Raw genomic sequence first — 26853 nt, forward strand, 5'->3', positions numbered from 1 at the left:
TTCTTCCTTAAGTAGTTTATGAGTCTGCCATGTTTGTACTTAATACTTCTTAGACTACTTGCAAACATAATATGAACTACTTTTACTGTGTACTTTTTGAGTCATTTAAGTTTCAAAGTCCTCTCCAGAGAACAAAAATGAGCATTTTTGTCAACTTCAATGTGGTCATTCTTGTTCTCTGGAGGGCACTTTGAAACTCAAATTACTCAAAAAGTACACAGTAAAAGTAGTTCATATTATGTTTGCAAGTAGTCTAAGAAGTACTAAGTACAAACATGGCAGTTTCATAAACTACTTATGGAAGAAATGTTTTTTAGACCACATTAAAGTTGACAAAAATGCTCATTTTTGTTCTCTGGAGAGGACTTTGAAACTCAAATTATTGAAAAAGTACACAGTAAAAGTAGTTCATATTATGTTTGCAAGTAGTCCTAGAAGTATTAAGTACAAACATGGCAGTTTCATAAACTACTTATGGAAGAAATGTTTTTTAGACCACATTAAAGTTGAAAAAAATGCTCATTTTTGTTCTCTGGAGAGGACTTTGAAACTCAAATTACTGAAAGTACACAGTAAAAGTAGTTCATAGTATTTGTGCAACAAGTTTATGAAGCAATAAGTCCTAAAATTATTCTCATAAATTACCCTGTTCCTCAATCGCAAATAATAGAAATGAACCACATGCCATCCTTTACTTTGTAATCCAGCTTCCCAGAGTTGTTTTATTGAAAGACGGCTGGCTTGACCGCAGTGCTTCGCCCCATGTGTCAGTCTGTCAGATTGAGCTAGCTTTGTTTAAAAGGTGGTTAATGTGCATCATGTGCAGACCAATGGACTCCAAGCATCTTGTGAACAAAAGTATTAACAGGGAGAGGGAGCAGACAGAAGAAAAAGAACACTTCAGTTTTTACATTTTACATATTTATTTAGTTTTATTAATCATATATGGAGCACAACACATAACAAAAAAGACAACCTCTTACTATTTATATCATTTTTTATTAAAAGTGAATCAAAGCAAAGTGAAATTATTTAGATTTTCAAAGCATTTTCCCTCAAATGTCAGACTTAATAAGTTGAGATATGATTGAACCCCGGTAAAAGTAATTGTACGTGTTCAAAGGTGCAGAGATACAAATAAAGAGAATAGTAGAAGACGTTGCAGGCTTTCAAGTCATGTGACTTTTTGTATCTGTGTAACACAGATGACCCAAAATGCAGCCGAGTACAAAGCAATTACTGATTTGATAACGAGAGCAAATGAAAACTCTGATACCTTTAACCCTGATGGTTCATTATTGGGAGCCACTGCTGACTCACTCACTTCTAGTTTTCGCTAACTTGCACCTTGATGACAGAATCGTCAGTATCTGACATTGTTCCCCTGATGGTTATGTTACCCCCCACATAAGTGAGAGAGGAGCCACCTGCTTTTTTTCTGCTAAACGTGGTTGGATTGCCATTGATCATCACTTGATAAAGAGCATAATCACACGGTATGCTCTTATCAAAAACTCCCAATGCGAACAACTTGGAGTACAGGTTTAAATCAAAGGGCGCAAGAAACATGACAGCTATTTCCTCAGCTGCCACATTTGTAGCCCTGTTCATGAGATCGTAGGTAACGACGCCAACAGATCCTGTCGCTGTTCCGCTATGCTTCATGACTAGTGCTCTCCCAGTGGCTCCAGGGGCAACAGTCGGTGTTAAAGGTGTTTCACAGAATCCACTATCAATGTACATCCTGTCCCTGCTGTCCCTGCTGTTCAAAAACTTTGATTATCAGAGAATATTTAAAGAGAACTTATTTACTTGATGGAAGATTTCAGATACCTTGGGTCGCCAAGTGTGTAGGTAGTGCATTGATTCTCAATCTCAATGTAGCACGATTGTCCTGAACCCATGACTGCCGCCGCCCCGATGGCTGTGCAAGACCTGTTCAGACACACAGAGCACAACACAGTCACATTCTGATTTCCTTTTCATTTCATTTGACAGGGAGTACCCTGCAAAAGCTGACCACTTCAAAATATCCCTTTAAAAGATGTGTTGTTAAACATCTCTTGATCCATACCCTTAAAAAGAGAGACTATTGTTACGTTAGACTCTGCACAGCTCTCCCGTACACCATCAGCCAGATTAAGAGATGGATGTTATATTAAAACCTTTCCAGGGCCAGGAACAGATTTCATTTGAATTACACAAACGGTGAAAAAACATAGCATCATAGTAAACGGTGTATGTTGTGTTTCGTGTATCATATATCTGCCTCTGAAATAGCTTTGATCCACCTTGGCCATGACTTTGACACATGCTTTTCCTGGATGTATAAATGCTTTGGTGCTTAGGCATGTCAATGTACAGCATGAAGTGAAGTGCCACATCACATACTTGTTTGTGGGTGGAAATATCGAAATAGCAAAAAACAACTATTCACACCCATGTGCAACTATACAGAGTTTTTTCAAAACAAAACATATGAGTTATGTTATATTGACATTAACAAAAACAAGTGCCCTCACTCTTACCGATACACCGAGGGTGACATGACTCCAAGCACCAAGCAACATGAAGTAAACCAGAGGGTAATGTAAAATATATATATGACCTGAAGTATGACCTTCTTGCCGAGACGAGGCCTATCTGCAAGAGTTAAGGGGACACAGGTGGCAACTATCAACAAGGGAAAGGTACGTTCAAAATAAAACAGGAGGTGCAATGACAGACAGTGCAAGACGAGACGAGACTTGAGTGACTGTAATTTAACAAGTGAACAATGAGACATGTTGACTAAACATAAACCTAAATCTAAACATGGACTATAAACTCAAAATGAATCCTATAAAATAAACCTGATAAAGAAATCAAGAAACAGGATGTTCCACAGAGTCCTGCTCCTGCCAGAGGAGAGTGTTCTTACCTGGTCTGGTGGGTGACCAGCAGCTGTGTGCAGGAGGCAGACTGCTGCTGCTTTATAAAGAACATGGAGCCGTCTGACTGCTTTTGGTGGGTGGGCCCACCTGAGAAGTGAAGTGATTTTCAGAAAGCCACGCCTGCTGCTGGTTCTATAGGATGTCCTTTATGCTAGGGACATGTCCCCACTACTTTAAAACAAGTATATCTAGCTAAAAGTGTTCTGAAAAATAGCATGAACAAAATAAATTGTTCTCATGTAATACATAAGAACAATTTACAATCTCGAGAACAGTTTGTCCGTTCACACTTGGTGGGTGTATTTCTGAGAAGTCCATTTGGATATTCAACATATTTAGTATTAGTAAGCTTTGAATGTAAAATAGTTAAGCAAACAACACCCCCCGTGTTGCAGCAGCAGGGCCGAGGCACTGCATTAGTCAATACAACGTACGTGAGCTAAACAGAAGTCCCACTGGCCCATTGCTTCTGATTCTAGAATAAGAAAAAAGGAACGCAAATACAAAGAAGTTAATACAATATTTTACAGGTTTCAAAAAAGTACACTAAACAGGTAAATACACAATTTAAAAAATATATAAACATCAATAAATAGAAGAATGAATATGTAGACTAATGTAAAAATACAAAGATAAATAAATAAAATAATGAATTCATTACTGAAATATTTCAAAATATAAAGACAAAGAACAGAACGCAAAATGATCATTTGAGCATTTTATTTTTCATATGCATTTGTTCCGTTTTTTTAAATATGTGTGGTCAGCGTCCAAATTGTCGTGTTCAGAATTCCTCTGCGAAGCAAGGAGTCGGACCGGGCAATAAAGTTATAATACAGCTGATTTATTTCAGTTGGGATAAGGAATATAATTGCTCAGCTGAGGTCTCCGGAGATCAGTGATCCACAGACCGCGAGAACTTTCCACTCCAAGCAGTTAACTGTCTCAAACTTCCTTCCAGAGCCCCGAAAACACATTTCATATACTTATTACAGATAAAAGGTGTCATATTGTGATTGGATAAGTATATTTCTGAGTGAGGTGCTGTAGGGTCCTGGTTGGCCCACGCCTCTTGGCTTCACGAAGTCCGACAGATCCAGCCCTGTCCAAGGACGATCCAGGCCCTACACTATTCGGCCTCATTCTCCCTGTCTGCTCTGAACTGCTGGTGCCTGGCACGGTGCCCTCTCCTGATGACTCAGTGAACAATCTAAATAAAGTAGCAGAAATGCCGTTCCTTCCTTATGTTTTTACTCAGCATTAACACTTGTCATGAAGCTCACTTCTCTTCATAGTTTAAGACTTTCTGGGAGCATATTATTCATAAACATTTCTTTATGAGCAAGCAATAATATTCTGTGAAAGGAGGGATCGAAGTTGTCATAATAAAAGTATTCCCCTCACTGTCAAATGATTTCACAGTGATATCTGCAGTAGTCATCCACTAAATATCATCAGTTTATCCTTGTTAATTACACAATATTGATTGGTTTGAATGGTGTACAATGCTTTTTGTGTTTTTAACCTTCGATTCGGAGAAACAAATAGTTTTTTCGGAGTTTAGGATGGCCGAAGACACTACGCTACCCATAATCCTCAGCTATCGTTTGGGACTACAACATCCGCTTTGCTTGACAAACCCCGTGATTAGTCCTCAAGCTCTGTGATTGGATGTTGGAGTGGCAGTGCGCCAAGGTTACGCCGAGCGTCAAACAGCTCTTTGAAATGGAACGAAACCACGGCAGACTTTCCAAAACTGGGTTCGAAACCAAAGCGAGCTTTATTTAAAAGCTGATTAACAAAACATGGCATAACTTGAAACTGTAACAGAAAACAACCACACAAAAACTGACCGTGAGAAACATGGAGGAAGACCGGAGAGACAAACAAGAAGCGTGACGTGAAGAGAGGACAAACAAACAATGAACCGACAGGGGAACACAGGAAGAGACAAGACTAAATACAGGGAGGGGTAATCAAGGAACAAGATACAGCTGGGTAAAAGAGGGAGAAACACAAGGGCAACAGGTGAACACAATCAGACAATTAGACACACCAGGGAAACTAACGACAGGGAGGACAGAACAGGGAGAAGGACCAGATCTGTAATCAAAAACGCGATTGAAGCAGTTCCTGCCGTTGCTACGTTAGTTCAAACGGTAACAACGGACTATTTTTCTTAGCGGATCCATGTCAATTTAAATCAATACATACAACTATTTTTTAAATCAATAAAATCATTTTCTAAATCCATAAAAGCATTTCAATTAATATTGGGACTCATGTCGTTACTTTGTTGAGAATGTGGCCATGTAATAAGCGGGATAATAACACCTTCATGCCGATCTAGATCCCTCCGCTTCGCGTCCGGCTCCTGATCAGCCTGTTGGTGTTCTTTTCCCCATAATGACCGCGTCCCTGCACATTATCCCTTACATATGATTATATAGAGTCATTATTCATTTGTTGTAAAGCAGGAGGCGCAAACGCTTGCCTCGGGGAGGGAGAAAAAGAGCCACAGCGGAGAATAAACAGAAGGGCAACCATGGCAACCATGTCTGCCAAGTCTTCTTCGCTGCTTTTGTGGCAGACTACAACGCCACTTACAGGCCTGGCATAAGTACTACAGCGTCTCCAGCGCTTTCGAGCGGCAATGGCCGGCCGTGGAACCAACCCCACATTCCCCTGATTGGTGGAGAATTGAACAATAGCCGTAGCGCCACTTTACTGACGTCAGTAAAGTGTTCAAATCTGGATCAGTCTATATCAGATCCATTGCAGCCCCTTTTTAAGAGATTTGGGTATGGAGGAAAATAGAGAGGGTTGTGTTTTCTGACACTTGGTGAGTTCCCTGGAACACCGGGGACACATGTTCATGTAGAAAAGACGTACAAGAGTGCATTTTGCATGATAGGTCCCCTTTAAGACAATCGACTGCCATATTTGCAAAATGTGCCTCTGAACCTTGACTAGTGCATGTTTCAGGCTTATCAATGAACAACAGGAGGGGTCACAGACATAAGTCCAGCTGTTAGATAAAGCTCTTCTGACCTTAGGTGTCATGTGGGTATATTAATTCACCCATTTATTGATTATATGTTTTAAATGTGATAACACCACTGTGTTTCGTATCCCCTAAACCTCCAGGGTGTACACAGTTTAATACTAGCAACTTCTAATTGTGGGAAATACGAAAACGTCTTATAAAGAGACGTGCCATATAATGTTGCGAAACACACAATAGCCAGCATGTGTAGTTCGGGGGGGGCTGGACCCGGGGGCTGGACCCGGGGGCTGGACCCGTCCAATTCCAGTTTTGGAAAGTCTGCCGTGGTTCCATTCCATTTCAAAGAGCTGTTGACGCTCAGCGTAACCTTGTCGCACTGCCACTCCAACATCCAATCACAGAGCTTGATGACTAATCACGGGGTTTGTAAAGCAAGGCGGATGTTGTGTTCCCAAACGATAGCTGGGGATTCTGGGTAGTGTAGGATAAACTGATGTTTTTTAGTGGATGAGTGATGCAGATATCACTGAGTAATCATTTGACAGTGAGGGGAATATATCCGGTTTTATTATGAAAACTTAGAGACCGGAAAAACAGTTTTCACCCACGCTAACTTTACATGGAGGCTGCACTTATTCTCCTGGCGAGACTTCAAATCATCTTCGTAATATCTATCAAACTATAGATCCAACACATCCACTGGACGTGGATTTTAAAGTACAAAATACACTTCTCGCTAGAAATCGAATCAAAAAGCATTTTAATGGCCAAACTATTCCACAATTTAGGATTTTCCAGAGAAGGTTATTTGTGAATATACGACCCTCCGGAGCGTTTGCAGTCAACGGGAGCACTAGAGGTCGATAACGTTAAAACTTGATTATAGGTTGTAATAACTGCTTGAACAATCGACCTATTTGGTTGTTCGTGCACTAGTTACATTTTTAGAGATGCACTTTGTTAAAAGAATAGCTAAAGCTGTTAAATAAATGTAGAGGAAAGACATTACATTATTTCCCTTCTAAATGCAGTTGAGTAGCATAACATGGGAATACTCAGGAAATGTACAAGTACCTCAACCTGAATTCAGTTCACTCTCATGACCGTCCAACCACAAAGAAAATGAGTAATGTTAGATACAGTCTCCGAAAATAAAATGTAAGTATTTTGCACACTTATTCCACTTATTCCTAGTGTGCCACTGGTTACGGTGCCGCGTTCCAATGGTGGCACGTGTGCCAGGGGTTGCCGACCCCTGGTCTAGGTATCAATATAGCAGCAATATAGCAGACAATATAATAGCAGTTTATGTTTACTGTAACTTCTCTATGTTGAAATGAATATTAGTTGTTTGTTTAGCTGTTACGACTTCCCCTGCAAATACAGTTTTTGCAGCGTATGGCTCTCCTTTCTGGCTCAAGTGCACTGCTCTCAGTTTCAGTGAAGACTTTTAAAATGCAATCAGGACAACATGACTTCTTGGAGATTTTAAAATAGATACACTTTTCAAGGAAGAAAGAAGCTGTGTTCCAGATGACCTGTCCTTCATCACAAAAGCAGAAGTAAAAACTGAGAATATGTCGACATCAGCTCTTTGTGGTTATACTCAAACTGGTTTCACATCCTGATTCCTTTCACTGTGTAGCTGCAGAGGTCAAATAAGTGTTCAGTGTATGTCACTTGAGAAAAAGTAACAATACATTATTGTCAAAATACTTCATCACAAGTTAAAGTCCTGCCTTCAAAATCTTGGAAAGTAAAAGTACAAAAGTATTATCAGCAAAATGTACTTAAAGTATAAAACGTAATCATTGTGCAGAAAAATTGCCTCTGTGTGTATAATGATATTAATATAAGTGACATTTAAAGATAATATTTCTGCATGAAGTAGCATGGAGACAAACTTTTTGTAAAATATTTAAATAATTGGAGTCTTTTGTGACTTAAAGAGTTAGTCCACTGTTTTTAGAGATGCATTTTGTTCCATTTTGTTCAGCTGTGTTTACTCGCATCATTCAAACAAGACGCGCTGGCCAGGGGGCTACAACTACAACTACATGAACATATTGATTTAATTCTAAAACACGTTTCTAAATGATTCTGAAGTAACAACATACTGATACCGGTTAGTAAAAACCATGAATTAATGCTTTGACAAGTCTGCAGACAGACGGCAGGCGAAACACCTTTTAAAATGCGTGTTTTCTAAATGGAGATCGGATCCATCAGGCTAAGCTAACGTTGTATATGCTCCGTCCACACTCACAACAACGGCAGACAAATTAAAGTGGACCTATCATGCTATATTGGAAACATATATTGTAGGGCCATACCTTTATAAAACATGTCTGTGAAGTTTTTTGTGAGTCCGCCGCCGAATTGACGTCAGATCGGCAGCAAATCTGTATCCGCTCGTTGTAGTATAAGAAACTTAAATGTAAATTTAAAATATATTATTTATTCGTAATTTATTACTTACTAGTTTTTTGTCTACCCCTGTTTTTAAAAGATGTGGGTACTGAGGAAAAGAGAGAGGGTTTTATTTTCTGACGCTGCGTGAGTTCCCCGACGCACCGGGGACACATGTTGATGTAGAAAAGATATCAACATGTGCATTTTGGATGATAGGTCCCCTTTAAGTCGTAGCTTTATTACCCCAATTACGTGTAAGGTGGGAGAAGTACTCAGATCTTGTACTTAAGTAAAAGTAGAAGTACTCAGATATTGTACTTCAGTCAAAGTAGAAGTACTCAGATCTTGTACTTGAGTAAAAGTAGAAGTACTCAGATCTTGTACTTGAGTCAAAGTAGAAGTACTCAGATCTTGTACTTGAGTAAAAGTAGAATTACTCAGATCTTGTACTTAAGTAAAAGTAGAAGTACTCAGATCTTGTACTTGAGTCAAAGTAGAAGTACTCAGATCTTGTACTTGAGTAAAAGTAGAAGTACTCAGGTCTTGTTCTTGAGTCAAAGTAGAAGTACTCAGATCTTGTTCTTGAGTCAAAGTAGAAGTACTCAGATCTTGTACTTGAGTCAAAGTAGAAGTACTCAGATCTTGTACTTGAGTAAAAGTAGAAGTACTCAGGTCTTGTACTTGAGTAAAAGTAGAAGTACTCAGATCTTGTACTTTAGTAAAAGTAGAAGTACTCAGATCTTGTACTTGAGTCAAAGTAGAAGTACTCAGATCTTGTACTTGAGTCAAAGTAGAAGTACCCAGATCTTGATATAGCAACTTATAATCGAAAACATGTTCAGTGCGGTACTGGGGGTATCAGCTCTTGGACTGTTGCTTGTGGAAGCAGATAGCACGAGGCGGAATCGAACAATTAGGAGAAACCACACGTTTGTTTGTGTTTCTCACTTCCGTTTTGCTTCTCATGCACTGTTTCTCTAAGCTGAACAGCCAATCAGAGTGATTTATTTTGCCGAAATGTCGGCATGGTCGGAAAGACGAGACGGGACGCACCAATCTGAGTAGGGCGACAGGACGCTCATTGACGGCCAGACGTTTATCGACGGCCGAAATCGGCTTGGTGTGTCCGGACCTTAATGCCCTGATGCAGGCCAGGCGACGCCACTGTTGGAAACCTCTGTTCCAGCGCCGCTCTGTTCTAACAGAACAACTGGAAGCAGTGTGGTTTTGAGGGGGACAAACTATAGTCTGCAAGACACAGGCCATCGGGAAACCTCCCGGTCCTCCCGATGGCCAGTCCGGGCCTGCTCAAAGCTGTCTCACATCAGAGTGCTGTTTCGAAATGAAAACCTCACCTTCATATCTGACAGTCAGTGTAAAGAACAGTGACTTTTGCTGGGTAACCAAAAGGACCAAACAGGGAATTGGAAATCTTGTGAAATGTTATGCAGATCATTCACGGTCTTTGTGGCTCACTGCCAGTGTTATGCATGCCCGCCGAGATATGCATGCACCTCGCGGGAGCGTGCACAGTAAAGCCAAAACTCCCAGACATTTCAATGATTTGATTGTGTGTGTGTGTGTGTGTGTGTGTGTGTGTGTGTGTGTGTGTGTGTGTGTGTGTGTGTGTGTGTGTGTGTGTGTGTGTGTGTGTGTGTGTGTGTGTGTGTGTGTGTGTGTGTGTGTGTGTGTGTGTGTGTGTATGGCCTAGCATTACTATACTTGTGGGGACCAAAATCTGTTTACACTGTCACGTGCGGGGACTCGCCTCCCTTATGGGGACAAAATGGAGGTCCCCATCATTAATTTTAGGGTGAATACTTGGTTAGGGTAAGGGTTAAGGGTAAGGGCTTAGGGTTAGGCATGTGTTGGTTATGGTTAAGGTTTGGATAAGTCTCCAGAAAATGCATGTAAGTCAAGGTAATGTCCCCTGAAGTGATGTATACATGGTATGCGTGTGTGTGTGTGTGTGTGTGTGTGTGTGTGTGTGTGTGTGTGTGTGTGTGTGTGTGTGTGTGTGTGTGTGTGTGTGTGTGTGTGTGTGTGTGTGTGTGTGTGTGTGTGTGGGTGGGTGGGTGGGTGGGTGTGTGTGTACACAGTACAGCCCTTAAGGTGAAATCATGAGATCCTGGACCACCCATTGGATCTTGTTCTCTTTAAGTTAAGTCTAAGTCTTTGTATTATACATGGAATATACAGCAGGTGAAACATGTATTCAGGCCTCTTTATCAGAATAAGGACATGAAAACAGTGATACCAAACTGTATTAAAAAGGTGGACACTGTGACGGTTGCCATGGCAGAGTTATTCAAATAGGAGAGAAATATGGGATGTGTTTCCTCCTAAGTCAAGAGCAGTCTTTGTTCTTGTTGTGGTGTTTTGATATGTTCATGTAAATGTGATGTTAATATCCCGGGAGCCTTCCTGTGCCACACAGCGACTGCCCCAGTGCTCTGTACATGGCCTGGCTGGATCAGTCAGTAATCCCTACTGTATTATGTATATTTATAATTAATATTTTACTTTAAGCCTGATCTGTGAAGCTAGATAATTACCAGTTAAATAAGTGGTTGTTCTCACTATCTTTCTTGAAATCAGGCAATAGTTTCCAATTGTTCCATATCAAGTCTTAAGGTTTTTTATAAGGTGTCCCACACTGGCTTACACTTGGTCCTATTTGTTTAGAGAAATTGTTTCTCAAAAGTATCTTGTTTATGCACGATTATTGCTATTTACTGATCTTGATATACTTTAGGATAATTCTAATAGTTATTGGTGTATAAAATGCCTGCACACTTATTTGAATATCCTCGTTCAATAACATGTATGCTATTAAGAGCACTAAACTAAACTGGAGTTACCATCTGGAACTTGTAGCTTCTGCCAACCAGTCATGAAGCAGTTTACATCCATGTCTGTCCAACATGTCATCGATTCATAATTTCATCCCATCAGAAAGTTGAGAGACTTTGTCATAGCTAACATATTAATTCTTGTTTTACGGCCACAACATTGTGTTTTGTGAGGTCACAGACTTTTGGCCTCTTGATCACAATCAAAGGTCAAACATGTGACAGAAATTGGTTGGTCCTTGAGTCCAAGTGGAAGATTGTGCAAGACTTGAATGAATTCCTCACGTTCTCCTGAGATATAGCATTCACAGGAATGAAATAGCTGGATGGACAGACTCATAAGAATAGAGACAACAAAGAGATAATGTTTTTGAGTTGTGTTTGGGAGGCGTGTGGTGCAGTGGGTTGTGCGTTGGTGTTCGGATCATGGGGTCACAGTTTCAAACCCCGCTGCAGTCAGCATGTCGTTGTGTCCCTGTGCAAGACACTAAACTCCAAATAGCTCCTGTGGGGATTGCCCACAGTACTGAGTCGTCAACAAGGAAGTGTGTTCAACTTTTTCCCCTGTTGCATGTAAATGATATTCTTCCCGTCAATGGATCCTATATCCACCATGATAGACCCCTTGACATCTGAATTTCAATATTCAAATGTTTGTCCAAAGGTGGCTCAAAGAGAGCAGCGACCTCGTGGATATCTGAGTCTTCACCAGCACATCGAGAGAGACGGAGAGAGAAGCAGCTGACAGGACGGCTCAGGAGAAGTATGTGTGATTCTGTTCAGTCACTTTCATATTTTGTTTATTTTTGAGAAAGATATTCTCCTTCAGAATATTTTCCAAAGGGGAGGAACATTTAATGAATCACATCTCAATCAGAAGCAATGAAATCTAAAACCCTTTTATGTTCATTTATTCCATTAAATCTATTTCTCTTGAAATCACTTGGAATATTTATTTATTGATTTAAAAATCCCAGTGTCTATTTTGAATTATAAACTTTATCTTGAAACTTTTTTTTTTTTTACAAAGGGTGGGGACTTTACCAAGAACGCTGGACATTTATAATTAAAACAAAGCAATCTGAGTCTAGTGGAAATTTTTTGCCCTGAGTTTTAACTTTCAGGTTCATGTTGTTTTTAGAGCTTTGTGGGCGATGTATGCAGCCTGTCCCGTAGACATTACTCAGGGCTGAAAAACCCACTATCTTCCTGCTTTAAAAAACGGTGGTAAATCTTAAATGTTTTATTGGAGACGATGTGTATACACAGCAATCTCACTCTCAGTTCAAATAAACACAATGTAATTTACATTAGGGTAAATTCACCACTAATAAAATAATTAACACACATCTTTTAATCGGGCTTATAGTAGCAACAATACACAATTTAATTCAGCTAGAATTTCAGTTTATGTCTCAAATAGTAGGAGTACATTATAATGTGAATAAATAATCTACAAAATAAATCACCAGCAACATATCAATACTTATAGCCTCGACAAAAAAACAAACATAAAAAGTAAGTGTTGTTGTGTGCCACTATACAGTTATTGTTAAGTTTGCAACTGGTGTTTCTTTGAAATGAGACATTTCCATCTGCTAAACATAAATGTTATGAAGTCAAGTCAAAGTCAACTTTATTGTCAATCTCAAAATATGTTTGTACACACAGAAAGATTGAAATACTGTTTCCCACAGTCCAGAGGTATAAAATACAAAAAAAAAATACAAGAACACTCAATAATTACAAAAAAACTGTTTACTTCAAGTAAGCAAGATATATATAAAAAAAGATGATGAACATAGTGCAAATGAGAGTGCAACATATTTCCATAAAAGTCACTGGTGCTGGATTTGTTGTGTGTGTGTGTGTGTGTGTGTGTGTGTGTGTGTGTGTGTGTGTGTGTGTGTGTGTGTGTGTGTGTGTGTGTGTGTGTGTGTGTGTGTGTGTGTGTGTGTGTGTGTGGGGGGGGGGGGGGGGGGTGTTAAAGTCCCGGTCCAGTGGGGGCAGGGTGGAGAGGTGAGATAGAGGGGAGAGAAGGGAGGGGGGGAGAGGGGGGAGAGAGTTCAGCCTCCTGACAGCCTGGTGGTGTGTGCCTGTTACTGCTGGTGCTGCTCAGAATTTGCATTTTCTTAACATGAACTTCCTCATTAAACTGCTGCACTGAAGGGAGGTGTGCAGTCTGTGTTTCTGGTCATTGGACTGACCCATTTAAAAATAATTTAAATGTAACTGACATCATTTACAAGATTTGTAAATGATCACTGCACACTAACAATATTGGTTTCATCGAACAGAGCAAAGATGCAGTGGAGTCTGTTTGTGCTCATTCTGATGGGTAAGTGGATTCTAAATTAAATCACATCTGGAGTCATGAAACAGCTCACTCTCAATAACAGTAAAAAGTGGAATAAGTGAACTCAGACCCCGTTAAGATGGTGATTGATGGGGTGATTCTAGTACTCATGAGATTGATTTAATGATCAGATGCTTGTCATACTGTCAGCTCCATCACTGCAGAATTGTCTCTGTTTTTAGGTCAGTGTTCCTTCTTCACATGTCACCTCTATGAGTACCACATCATTCCTGAGAGAAAGACCTGGGATGAAGCCCAGAGTTACTGCAGAGAGCATTACACTGACCTGGCTACAGTGTCTGACATGAGAGGCCTGGAGAGACTGACTAACTCTTCACAGACTACAGACGCCTGGATTGGACTGAGGAGCATCAATGAAAGAGATATCAAAGAGTGGCACTGGTCTCTGCCGGGGGAGAAGTACTATCCTACAGAATGTAATCCAGAATGTGCGCCAGAATGGCATAAACATGAGCCGAACAATGCAGGTGTCAATCCTGAGAACTGTGTGATGATTAGGGGAGAAAAAGAATGGAACGATTTCCCTTGTTCTGAAAGCCATAAGTTTATCTGCTACAATGGTGAGTATATGTCACTATTAATGCTGTATAAATGATATCATACTGTGTAACAATAGTTGACAGATAACTCATGCTGTACATTGTAGAGCAGGGGTCGGCAACCTTTTTGATAGGAAGTGCCATTTAAAAAAAAAGAATTTATCAGCGTGCCAACGATCGAGAATTATCAACAAGGGGGGGGGGGTGAGGAGCTTGACGCCCGTCAACTATCAGCAGGAGGGCGGGGGAGCCTCGCTGCGGGGAAGCAGTGTGTGGACCTGTCAGCGCAACTTACATGATGCCGAATTTAACAAACACATTTAAATAATTGGTTTAAACGGCATAATAATAATGACGATCGTCCGTTTTGTGATTCTCCAGAGCACACATGTTATGATATTAGGGTCATGCAGAGTGAGATGAGGTCGCTGTCCCTTTAAGAGAGAGAGAGAGAGAGGGGTGCGGCTTGTGCATGTGTGTTTGTGAATGGTAGAGCGGCAGTGAGGGAACGTGTGTATGTTTCTGGAAGTGAAACGGGAAAGCAGAAAAACAGAGGTCTGTGATGTATTTTGTGAAACAGAAGAACAGCTAAATAAATGCAGCGGCCTCCCAAGAAGAGCTCGCCTCTCTCCAGTCATTTAAGCTAAAGTGGGTTATTGAACCTGAAGCTTGTTGCTTCTGCCCTCCTCGACTACGGTCTGGGAGCCGACAGGAAAGTTCAACACACAGATGGCCAGTCCGCCCCTTTGTAGAATATTATTTCGATGAGCAGATCGCCACTGGGCTTTCAACTAAAGACACAGCCACGCAAAAACTGCGGCATTTGTACAGCTCCTTATGGGTACTGCAATTAGTGAAGTGCTTTCCTCCGTGGTGAAACGATCAGCACTGCACCACGGAGGAAAGCGGCAGAAAGTCACCTGGAGATAAAGAGAGCGGGGCTGCGTTGGGTGCATGGCTTCCTTCTGCAGGTAACGGGGAGACGCGCTCTGGCGGCGGTCTCGTTCAGGATCCGAAAATTAATTTAAATATTTTTGCACACTTATTTCACTTATTCCTAGTGTGCCACTGGTTACGGTGACGCGTGCCAATGCTGGCACGCGTGCCAGGGGTTGCCGACCCCTGCTGTAGAGTTACATTTAATTTAATTAATTAATTTGATGATACAATTCTACTTGTTTGAATATATTGTAATGATAAAGTATAGGCCTATTTTGTTATTATTCAATCTACATGGTGATGGTATTCATTATATTTAACATCATTGTTTAACATGATTTAAGTAAGAGAAAATGATTTTAAAACGTGTAAAATGAATTTAAATGTTGCTTTTTACTTTTCACATAACATTATTGGTAACTTTGATGATACAATTCTACTTGTTTAAATATATTGTAATGGCAAAGTTATTATTTTTACATAATTTTTTTAAACATGATTTAACTAAGAGAAAATTATTTAAAAACTTGTCTTTTCATTCTCACAGAAACAGGGCCTCAGAAATACTCTGCAATTGAAAAAGAAAAGAACTGGCTTCAGGCTCAGAGCTACTGCAGAGAACGTCACACTGACCCATGGGCGCGGGAAGGGGGGTGCTGAGGGCGCTGCAGCACACCCTAGCGGCAGGCAGGGGGTGCGGAGCTCCCCTGTCTGAATTATTATGTGACGGTTATTGCTGCTCCCGCTGTGCATAATCTGTGTAATATGTAGCCAATAAATTCCACATTGTTGGTAAAATAATATTTTGGCCTGCCCCGAATGTTTTTTCTGTAGGCCCGGACAATTATACCTCAATAATATAATACATTAACCGTGCTTTACGTGAACCTCATCAAGACACTAGAAAGGACGGCAGGACTGTAATTTCCCGTGTTCAGTGAATGCAACAGAGGCAAGACACCAGACCAATCAGAGAGTTGCATGGAAATAAAAGTGTGCTTGTGTCATTCAAGCTCGCGGCTCTGTGTGTGTGCGGAAATAGCGCATTTAGTGTGTGTGAGAAAGGGGGAGAGAGAGAGGGACCGGTGCCAGCAGCAGGGACCGTGTTGTTAGCATCTGGTTAGCTAGCTGCACTAACGGACATACGGATCTGTTTGTTCCACAACAAGCTGAGGAGAGCTCTCCTCTCAGACTGAGAGGCTCAGGTGAGCTAAAGGACTCTTTGAGTGTTTAGATAGTTAACTTTAGTCTAAGTTATCTCAGTGGGTCTCAAACGGTTTGGTCAAAAATTATTCAAAAGATTATTTCCGTGGCACACCTTCATATGATCATTATAGTTATAAAAAAAAATAAGAGAATAAAGGAAAAACAGTTATGAAATACTATATGGCAGTAAAACAAGAATACAGTTTGAAAGGGGAGTGATTTGTAAAATATCCATAAAGAAAAAGAACATCTGCTTACAGTTGTGTTTCATCTGGGTGTTGAGAGATGTATCCATAGATCTCTTAATGTTGCTCTCAAAGTGCACCAGATTGATGCTTTAACTTCAATATTTAAAAAAAATCTTCCCGGGGGAGCATCCCCCCGGACCCCCCTAGAGGAGGTGAGGTCCGCTCCCCACTCGTAAAAGATAGCACTTTACCCCTGCCTATATGCCGGGAGCTGATTATCGAGCCTTTATTGTAACAGTCGCGGGTTTACTGTGTGTTTGCGTGTGGGGAGTTTTTTTGTGCGTGCTCTATAGTGCCCGTAATAATGTTCACTGGAGTCCAGCACCTCAGCACCCCCACTCAAAATACCTTCCCGCGCCTCTGCACTGACCTGATCAGTGGAATCAAACACATCAATTCAACTGAATTCAAGAAACAGCATGGCTCTTCTGACTTGTGGATCGGCCTGTTCAGAGAGATCTGGAGTTGGTCGGATGGGAAGAATTTCTCTTTCAGACACTGGGATCCGGACTCATTTAAAGATTTAGCCTCAAAAACATGTGCTATGACTACTACAAAGGGAAAATGGAGCTCCGACGATTGCGAAAAAAAACAACCATTCTACTGCTATGACGGTGAGTTTTTCTAAAGTCTATAAGTAAAGTATTCTTATTTCATGTCTTCAGTTATATATTTTTACATTCATGTTGAATATCCTTGCAGCGGCTCGTCTGGTCTTCAACCTTCCCAAATTCTCCCACACCACACCGCTCCTCCGCTCCCTTCACTGGCTTCCAGTAACTGCTAGAATCCACTTCAAGACACTGGTACTTGCGTACCATGCTGTGAATGGATCTGGCCCTTCCTACATCCAGGACATGGTTAAACCGTACACCCCAGCACGTGCACTCCGCTCTGCATCAGCCAAACAGCTCGCTGCACCCGCACTGCGAGGGGGACCCAAGTTCCCGTCAGCAAAAACACGTGGGTTTGCTATCCTGGCTCCAAAATGGTGGAATGAGCTCCCCATTGAAATCAGGACAGCAGATAGCTTACACATCTTCCGACGCAAACTGAAAACTCATCTCTTTAGACTCCACTTCGAGCGATAGAATTACTAACAAAGCACTTATATACTAATAAAGGGCTGGCTTTCTAAATGCCAGTTGAGTAGCACTTGAAATGTTTGGCTCTATGAAACCTGATGTACTTATATGATTCTGTTTTCTTAAAGGTTGTATCTTCCTGGTCGAATGCACTTATTGTAAGTCGCTTTGGATAAAAGCGTCAGCTAAATGCAATGTAATGTAATGTAATCCTTTAGTTGTGAAATTACGTTTAATATACACAGAATTACCGATCTGGATTCGGTCCTTAATCTTACGATAGACTGGGATTATAATATTTTTACTACTTAAAGTTTGAATATCATTTAGTCATGTTTTTGTCCTCTTTTTAACCTGGCTTTTACATAAGGTGCCACGTCATTTCTGGATTTATATTTCCTCACCATTGGTTTTTATTCCATTTGTATCTTATGTGCTTCTTTTTTGTGGGGACTTTTATATATTTAAAAAACACAAGGATTATTGTAAGAAAGGTTCTATATTATTACAGTTGAGTTTTTCAACAAAAAAAAAATCAATTTGAATGACAGACAAAGTGATCCTGATCAAAGAGAAGAAGACTTGGGATGAGGCCCTGACTTACTGCAGAACGAAGCACCATGACCTGGTCTCCATCACTGACAGTCACCAGCAGAGATGGGTCGAAGAGAGAGCCAAGATGGCCGACACTGAGTTCGTCTGGCTGGGAATGCGCTACACCTGCACTCTGGATCTGTGGTTCTGGGTCATTGATCGTCTGGTCTGCTATCACAACTGGGCCCAACAAGGAATGGATGCGCAGTGTGGCATGGCTGCAGTCATGAAGAGAGATGGGGAGTGGTACAAAAAGGCTGACAATGAAAAGTTTCATTTCATCTGCGCTAAGTAAACCCATTGGTATATTTACTGCAACAAGCTCACTCTTCTCTAATATGTATCTGCTCTCTGGGTTTATTGAATGGCTCTAGTTCAAATATAGAAATCACAGCCTGAAGAGAAGAGAAACTAAATTACTAACAGATTAATAACTAAAATTGAGAAAAAGGGGCGAAACTAAAGTTAACATACATTTGCCTCTGTGAACATCGGAATTACTTTATGAAAGTGTTGTAGTCAAGTCACCAATTCACGAGTCCAAGTCACTCTCGAGTCACCACTCTTCGAGTCCGAGTCCAAGTCCGAGTCACCCAAGGAGTGTCCGAGTCGAGTCCGAGTCACCCTTACCTGTGTTCGAGTCCGAGTCAGAGTCACAAGTCTTCATGTATTCATCTTCGTGGATATATGTGTTGAAATGTAGCTGCTCCTCTACATTGCTTTTACCCTGTCATGTTATATTAACTTGTCTATTGAACTGCTGTGAAGCCAGTTTGGCTACAATACTTGTAATAGGTGCTATTGTGGTGCCGAGAGATGGGAGTCGGAGGCGGGGTATCGAAGCTACAAGCTAGACTTTTATTTAGCATCGGAACACACATGTAAACAACTTCATGGACGGGAAGCGAAGAACGGCAGAAATAGGAAGTCCGGCTCACTAAAATGTCCGTGCAGAACAATACCCCAACCCATAGATCCGTGGGTGAATAATGTCAATCACCAAACTATACAAATATAAAGCTTATTACTAATATTAATATTATTATTATTATTATTATTATTATTATTATTATTATTATTATTATTATTATTATATATAAATAAACTATATTTTAAATGAGTTAACTTTTAGAGAATTGATTATATTTGTATGCCAATATTTTCCTATGGTAAAGTTTTCGTTTTGCACTTTTATTTTGATAGCAATAAGATCGGGACTCTTATTTTGAAGGAACTTTTACCGGTTAAATCGGTTTACTAATAAAGATTTAGCCCCAGAAAGCACATGGCTACTTAGCATGCAAAAGGGCGTCATTCTGCATCTTAAGTAGCCATGTGCTTTCGTGTTATCGGCTGAATCTTTATTTATTGATTAGATCACGTTACTCTGATGATAGTGTTCAAGACAGCTATTATGTCTGAACTCGATCCTTATAGTAATGTGTTACGGAGCCTTCTCTTCAATATTTTTTCCACATAATGAGCATTTTGCGGTCCAGGACAGAGGACATCAGACTCCATAGAAAACTTGCTCGAGTCCAAGTCTGAGTCATCATTACCTGTGTTCGAGTCCAAGTCCAAGTCCAAGTCACCCAAGGAGTGTCCGAGTCGAGTCCGAGTCCAAGTCATCCGAGTCCAAGTCATAGTGCACGAGAATTCACGAGTCCAAGTCCGAGTCGCGTCAATCAGTGCGCGAGTCCGAGTCGAGTCACGAGTCCAGAAAATCGGCACTCGAGTCCGGCTCGAGTGCCGAGTCCAGGACTCCTCCATCTCTGCTTTATGATATGGATTTATTGTAGTAGTTATTGATATAATGCATGTATATTTATCCTCTTAAAGTGTGAAACCTGTAATCATCATTTGAATTGTTGTTGTGTCCTATTATATGTAAGAAAAAATATATAAAAAGACAAATCTATAATGTTTTGCTTTTCATAAATATTTTACGTTATGGTTGAAATGTGGTAATGGTTATAATATTTGTACCACCATTTTTTTTTTTTTTTACATAAGAGGTGCTTATTTGAAAGTGAAACACATATATAATCCATGGTTTTATAATTGTATAAACTTGTAAATTGATGGAGATATTTGTGTTGCTCTAGTTATCTTTTAAAGGTCAACTAGCATGCTATTTGTAGGCAATAACATAGGTCTCAGATATATAAAAATAAATAAAAAACATGTCTATGAAGTGTTTTGCCCAAAATACAGATCACCCATTATAGCCATGCCTCATATCCCTCTGTTTCACTTCCTGTTTCAAAAGTGCTGATTTTCCGTATAAAGCTTTAAAAAATTTTTTTAATTTATTCTTTATATATAGAGTGGTCAAGTCCCTCCCCTTCCGGTGGACCTCCATGGGACCTTATATAGGGAAAATAATGTATTGAAGTCAATGGGGAGAGAAAGATTATCTTTTTGTTATGATGTTTGTCAATTTAAAAGATAATATTGCAAGTCAAAAAAATTCAAATGTATCGTAAAACTGTGAAGTTACACATTTCCTTGTGTGAAGCGCTCAATGAACTACAACTATGGTCTTGCTCCTCTTGCACACGTCACCAACAACAAGATGGCCATCACGTTGGTACATTTCACCTCTTTCTTTCAGAATGAGGCGAAAAGTATCAAAAGAGGTGAAAATCACTCCAAGTCTGGGCATGTTGAGAGCTGTACATACGAAAAAGGGGAGTTAGTCGGTTCCATAAGAGCCAACATGCGGGACCGGCTTTACAAGGTTTCGGTGAGTAACACGAGTGTAATCTGTAACGTTAATGTCAGCTAGCTACATTAGCTAACAAGGTACACTCTCGTGTTTTGTTTTAGTTGCTCTTCGAGAACGAGCAAGAGGTACTATTACTACTGGTATGATAACAACCTGGTACAAAGCACACAGGCATCTTGTTAAAGTAAGTAAGTACAGTAAGTAAATGTATTTTTAGCTATCTGGAGGGAATACATCAGTTATGACAGCACTTACGCGACTCAGGCTCGAAAATGACATTCCCAGAACAAATGAACATATCTTCCCTTCTAAAAGGGTTAAATTAATAATCTTTTTTCTCAAAGCAAGGTTACACCTGTGAGTTGGATGTAGAAGTGTCAGAATCAATATCGATGTTTTTTATTTTAAATTAAATTCAGATTGAACACAGTAAAAAAAATGTAAATGATTGTGTCCGTCAAAAAAGATGTTTTACTTACAGTGAAAACCACCCTTGAATGATGGGTCACAAACACATCTCACTTGGGTGTTCGTGTTCACACGTCACAGAACCCAGGAAGCAAACAACGGAAAAAGAGAAATCTCCAACGAGGCGTTCTGGGTCAGCATACTGAAGGATTATTTGAATTATTTGAAGGATTAAAGTAACGTGTTATGGCAGGAAAGTTAAATCTGGTATATTCATTTTAATGTCACCTTATATATATTCATGTGTGTTAAATTTGAAGGGACAAAGTATCTTTTCCCTCCCCCAATATATTGAGGTGAAGTACTTGTGTTTAGAGAAGAGATGGGAGCATGGGACACCCTTATTTGGAGATAGGGCCGAAACTCTGGAATGTTTCCCTCGTAAAAGAAGGGTGTGCGCTACACAATCTTGTAGCAGATGTGTGTGTGTTTTCATTGCAGTAAAATATATGTGCTACAGGATTACTGGTCAACTATACCTCTGTTCTTATTCTTTCATGTGTGGGTACTAAATGGCTACAAACATTGTGGAGAAATTAGCTTAAACATCTTTCATTACTCTATATGAAATGGAAGCAGTTTTTTATGACAGGGACAGAGGGCCATAAAGGGGATGTGTGTGTGCTGGCTACAAGATGTGAAATAAGATAAGGAAACTTGTTGTTGAGAGCAAGTTCGTACCAGACACCAAAAGGTGTCTGGTCTTCGTAAAACTGAATGAGACTTTTTGTTTCCGGGTTTCTTCTGCTGTGTCGCACTGATTGGGTGCGACAGGCCATGTGTTGGTCTCTGCCAATAAGATGACCTCGGGGGGAAAGCCCGCACACACCTCCTCCTGTGTTTTAGTATGAAAGCCTGTGTTTTCCTTTGGTTCGCGCTCTTGTTTTTCACCGGCCGTTCCTGAGACCTGTCTCACACGGTGGTAGAACCTGAGCCCGGAGTACTCTGCAGAGTGCTTCGTGATTTCTTTGTATTTGTATCGTTACTGTTTATCATTAAAGCAAGATTATTGTTTAACTTGTATTCTGGTGTTTCTTAATCCCTTCCTTTTCCCGAATTCACCCAGCTTATCAAACGACACGCGGAGACGAGGTTGGTTTTCAACATCCTCCAAATCTCCAACAATACACAGGTCTGTTCTGTGTTAGAGTTTTACTCCCTACAGGGTGTACTTTGAGGGTTTGGGACTGCAGACCGTTTACATGCAGAAAAACCTTCAAAACACACAAGGGGACGGGTGACAACCGGAAAAGCATGACATGGATCCTTTAACATACATTGGGATACCTGGTGTTGTCCTCCACATGTTCTAAATAATTTGAATGCAACAAAATAAAACAAATTCAAGTTGTTGATGGATTTTCCCTCTTCCCTTCCACAAGCAGCTTTGAGATTAGGAAATAAAAACGGTCTAAGCTGCAGTGATGGGTTTCTGCCACAAGATGGTGCCAGAACACATGATATCTCATCATTAACTACTGGCACCATCTTGTGGCAGAAACCCATCACTGCAGCTTAGACCGTGATAATATGTTAAAGTCTGACCTCTGACCCTTGATGTGTGTTTCCTATCACAGGGAAAAGATGATCTTCCTCATCCTGCTGCACCTCTTCCTCACCTCCTGTGTCTCTGGTTAGTTTGTCTCTTTTTAAAGCTGTTCTCAGTAAACATAGCTGCAGTTTAAAGAGTCCCTCTGTGTCTCCTCCATGAACATAGCTGCAGTTTAAAGAGTCCCTCTGTGTCTCCTCCACAGAAATATAGCTGTAGTTTAAAGAGTCCCTCTGTGTCTCCTCCACAGAAACATCGCTGCAGTTTAAAGAGTCCCTCTGTGTCTCCTCCACAGAAACATAGCTGCAGTTTAAAGAGTCCCTCTGTGTCTCCTCCACAGAAACATCGCTGCAGTTTAAAGAGTCCCTCTGTGTCTTTTCCACAGGAACATAGCTGCAGTTTAAAGAGTCCCTCTGTGTCTCCTCCACAGGAACATAGCTGCAGTTTAAAGAGTCCCTCTGTGTCTCCTCCACAGGAACATAGCTGCAGTTTAAAGAGTCCCTCTGTGTCTCCTCCACAGAAACATAGCTGCAGTTTAAAGAGTCCCTCTGTGTCTCCTCCACAGAAACATCGCTGCAGTTTAAAGAGTCCCTCTGTGTCTTTTCCACAGGAACATAGCTGCAGTTTAAAGAGTCCCTCTGTGTCTCCTCCACAGAAACATAGCTGCAGTTTAAAGAGTCCCTCTGTGTCTCCTCCACAGAAACATCGCTGCAGTTTAAAGAGTCCCTCTGTGTCTTTTCCACAGGAACATAGCTGCAGTTTAAAGAGTCCCTCTGTGTCTCCTCCACAGGAACATAGCTGCAGTTTAAAGAGTCCCTCTGTGTCTCCTCCACAGGAACATAGCTGCAGTTTAAAGAGTCCCTCTGTGTCTCCTCCACAGGAACATAGCTGCAGTTTAAAGAGTCCCTCTGTGTCTCCTCCACAGGAACATAGCTGCAGTTTAAAGAGTCCTTCTTTGTCTCCTCCACAGGAACATAGCTGCAGTTTAAAGAGTCCCTCTGTGTCTCCTCCACAGAAACATAGCTGCAGTTTAAAGAGTCCCTCTGTGTCTCCTCCACAGAAACATAGCTGCAGTTTAAAGAGTCCCTCTGTGTCTCCTCCACAGAAACATAGCTGCAGTTTAAAGAGTCCCTCTGTGTCTCCTCCATAGGAACATTTGTAGTGAATGTGACTCAGACTTCCTATCAGACAGAGGAGAACCAGGACATCTCCCTGGAGTGGACCTTCAGCTCCAGAAGAGACACTTCCCTCAGATCCATCTCTACCTTCTGTGAGCTTTATACTGAGAGCAGACCCTACGTCCTGTTTCATCTCCATCAAGGTGTTGAATCCCCAGAGGATCCACAGTATGCAGGACGAGTCCAGTGGGACAAAGACGTCCTCACAGAAGGACGCCTCACACTTCATGTCTCCAGACTCAGTACCAATGACTCTGGGTTTTATGTGTGTGACATACTCGTCAGACCTGATGGGACTGACTCTAGGAGATGCTGGCTCAACGTCACTGGTGAGTAACCTCAGTATTAGTGCTATTTACTGTCAAACTTCACTTCTTTAATGTGCAGACTCCAGCAGCTCTGGTGTAATGGTCAACAAAGATGTCAATACAAAAAAAAAAAAGTCAATAGAGAGGTGCAGTGACGCGTCCTAAACCCTGAAGGAAGCTGCTGGTTCCCTCGACAAAAAGCAACGGGATTTCTCCAGAGGATTTAGGAAAATAGCTGGAAATAAGATCTGTGGGATCAAACCTGTTTGATAAATGCACGATTTGTTCAGCCGGATAATCTCCACATGTCTACCCTACTTTTATATTTTTCTGATCATAAATCTATCGGTTTGATTTATGATAGATAGATTTATGATTTATTATTTTCCAAAATCCTATGGAGAAATCCCATTGCTTTTTTTGTCGAGGGAACTGGAAGGAGCCCATGCGCAGCTTACTTCCAGGTTTTAGGACGCGTCACTGCACTCAATGCAACCTCTGATGCAGGTGGTGATTGTATTCAGTCTGAAAGAGGTCTTCTCCCCGTCAACATGATGTTACTAACTGTGTATTTCCCCAAGCTGCTGCTGAGCTCCAACCTCAGAGACCAAGAGAGAGTCCACAACCAGAGAGACGGAGAGACATCTTGATCTACTTTGGAGTGACACTTACAGCAATTCTACTGAATGTCTCTGCCGCTGTCTGTGTCTTCAAAGTTTGCCTCACTAAATGTCCTCATATGAAAAGATACATCAATGAGGATGTACAGATGATGAGTTCCTCAGAGAATCAAACCCAAAGAGTCTGAAACTCCTCTCCAAATGAATCGTGGGAGCATAATGTTATAAAACAAGAAAAGTCCAAGGTTCTCATCATCTTCTGATTTAACCGTCAGACACGACTTTTGAGGAAGAATGTATATTTGTATGCAGAAGCTTTTATGAAGAGAAGCCCAAAGCATGGTAATAGTGTTTATTGATGTATTCCCTGTTTGCTGTAATCACATTACATTCTGTGAGCACTACACAAACGGGAAAGACACTTTAAAAGATCAAAGGAAGTTATTCAGATGTATCCACCATGTTTTAACTAATTGATCCTTGATTGGATTTATCCGTGCTTTTAGTATATTTTCAACAAACAGGACATTTTGTTTCTTCTATGTTAGAATAAAATATGCTTTGAAGGAAGAAATGAATGTAGTTACATTAAATCTAGTTAGGTGGAGTCGAAGGAATTCAAGTGTTGCTGAATTGCAGCTGAAGTTATGTAATATATGTTAATGTGGGAACATGTGTTATTTTACTACAGCAGCAGCGATGATAAACACTGAATTCTCTGACTGAATTTGATTGTTAAAACCAAAATAAAACTAAGCACTTGTTGATGTAATGTAGGCCTTGTATCTGATTCACCAGCACTAACTATGGTATGTTCTTGTTTGAAGTGAATATATCTGCTCCTTCCTTGTTGTTCGGAGTTTGATTCTTTATGGTTTTTGCACTTATTTTAAGTCGCTTTGGACGTGTGTGTGTGGTGCGCGCGCCTCGTGCACGCTCCTCGCCGGACACAGACTGATCGCTGCCTCCTTCAGCCGTGCAGTGTTTCTGGTTATAATCATTAAAATAAATTATTTGAATCGTGGTGTATTTATATGTTGATACAAACTGTAAAAGGATGGTTGGATATTTGCAGGGATTTAATAAAAATAAGCCAATCAGATATTTTTTATTTATCTAAACTGTCCCTGTTAAATAATACATATTTCATACAAGTTTAATATATTTTTTATAACATTATTTAAATTTGATTAGGAAATAAACTATTAATAACAATTAAATCAAATAACAAATATAAAAAGTAAATACATCAAATAAATAATATAAAAACTAACTTCCACAGTTGTTACTCTTTGTACTTCATTTGACTGAAGAACGTATAAAAGTGTCCTCTTTCCAACAAAGTCTCTGTGGAATCAAAGGGACGTACACATGCAGAGCTGTGAGCCTCGCAGTAACAGGAGAACCCACCAACGGCCCCATTGACTCCTATATTCATTAATAGCAGAGATTTCAGAAGTGAGTACAACTTTGATCTACTGATTAATACTCCACTCAAACCTTTAAATGTTTCACTTCTTTCTTACATTAGGAGTTTCAGCTCTAAGTGAAATATGAACAGACAGAGACTAAGGTTCAGATTGAACTGGAAACACGTGTTTGTTGAGGCAGTGTGAGTTTCACAGTAGAGACAGGTGTTATTATACAAATTATTACATGGTTTAGTTGAATACTCGATTCTGATTGGTCAATTCAGAACACGTGACACGTTGTTAATCCAGAACAGACAGACCGCTGTCAAGGATTTATTGACCATTGTTAAGGACGCTCACATCTGCACAAACAAGTCCGTTCGATTTAACTGTATACA

General features: G+C 40.5%; 4 protein-coding genes and 1 long non-coding RNA gene across 6 annotated transcripts in view; 3 read left to right on the plus strand and 2 right to left on the minus strand.

Moving 5' to 3' along the window:
• Nucleotides 1–899: 899 nt before the first annotated feature.
• On the minus strand, nt 900–4858 carry LOC307033272. Its single transcript, XR_013806443.1, has 6 exons — nt 4787–4858; nt 3368–3408; nt 2921–3020; nt 2609–2643; nt 1834–1935; nt 900–1762 (listed from the first exon to the last, which is right to left on the minus strand). It is a non-coding gene; the product is annotated as an uncharacterized lncRNA (long non-coding RNA).
• A 6891-nt stretch (nt 4859–11749) lies between these two features.
• Nucleotides 11750–15860, plus strand: LOC307031694 (C-type lectin lectoxin-Phi1-like). Its single transcript, XM_079669003.1, has 4 exons — nt 11750–11967; nt 13502–13542; nt 13743–14141; nt 15607–15860. The coding sequence occupies exons 2-4, from the start codon at nt 13509–13511 to the stop codon at nt 15717–15719; spliced, it is 546 nt and encodes a 181-aa protein (XP_079525129.1). The 5' UTR covers nt 11750–11967; nt 13502–13508; the 3' UTR covers nt 15720–15860.
• Nucleotides 15861–16297: 437 nt separating this feature from the next.
• On the plus strand, nt 16298–20044 carry LOC307031693 (snaclec stejaggregin-B subunit beta-1-like). Its single transcript, XM_079669002.1, has 2 exons — nt 16298–17127; nt 18150–20044. Exons 1-2 carry the CDS (start codon nt 16818–16820, stop codon nt 18485–18487), a joined length of 648 nt encoding a protein of 215 aa, XP_079525128.1. The 5' UTR covers nt 16298–16817; the 3' UTR covers nt 18488–20044.
• A 265-nt stretch (nt 20045–20309) lies between these two features.
• LOC307031692 (uncharacterized protein) lies at nt 20310–26062 on the plus strand. 2 transcript variants are annotated; one of them, XM_079669001.1, is made up of 6 exons: nt 20310–20938; nt 21022–21104; nt 22455–22480; nt 22966–23021; nt 24088–24444; nt 25005–26062. In XM_079669001.1, the coding sequence occupies exons 2-6, from the start codon at nt 21063–21065 to the stop codon at nt 25229–25231; spliced, it is 708 nt and encodes a 235-aa protein (XP_079525127.1). In that variant the 5' UTR covers nt 20310–20938; nt 21022–21062; the 3' UTR covers nt 25232–26062. The 2 variants fall into 2 exon arrangements, with proteins under 2 accessions (XP_079525127.1, XP_079525126.1); XM_079669000.1 differs by lacking the exon at nt 21022–21104 and having other exon boundaries at nt 20311–20938.
• A 556-nt stretch (nt 26063–26618) lies between these two features.
• abce1 (ATP-binding cassette, sub-family E (OABP), member 1) overlaps nt 26619–26853 on the minus strand; it is a gene marked incomplete at its 3' end in the record, with an annotated part of 25736 nt that continues 25501 nt past the window's right edge. Inside the window, exon 17 of the mRNA XM_079671188.1 lies at nt 26619–26628. Within this exon, the coding sequence (XP_079527314.1) occupies nt 26619–26628 (10 nt within the window). The remainder of the gene's footprint in view (nt 26629–26853) is intronic.

This window comes from Notothenia rossii, assembly GCF_949606895.1.
Source record: "Notothenia rossii genome assembly, chromosome: 3".
NCBI classification, from domain to species: Eukaryota; Metazoa; Chordata; class Actinopteri; order Perciformes; family Nototheniidae; genus Notothenia; species Notothenia rossii.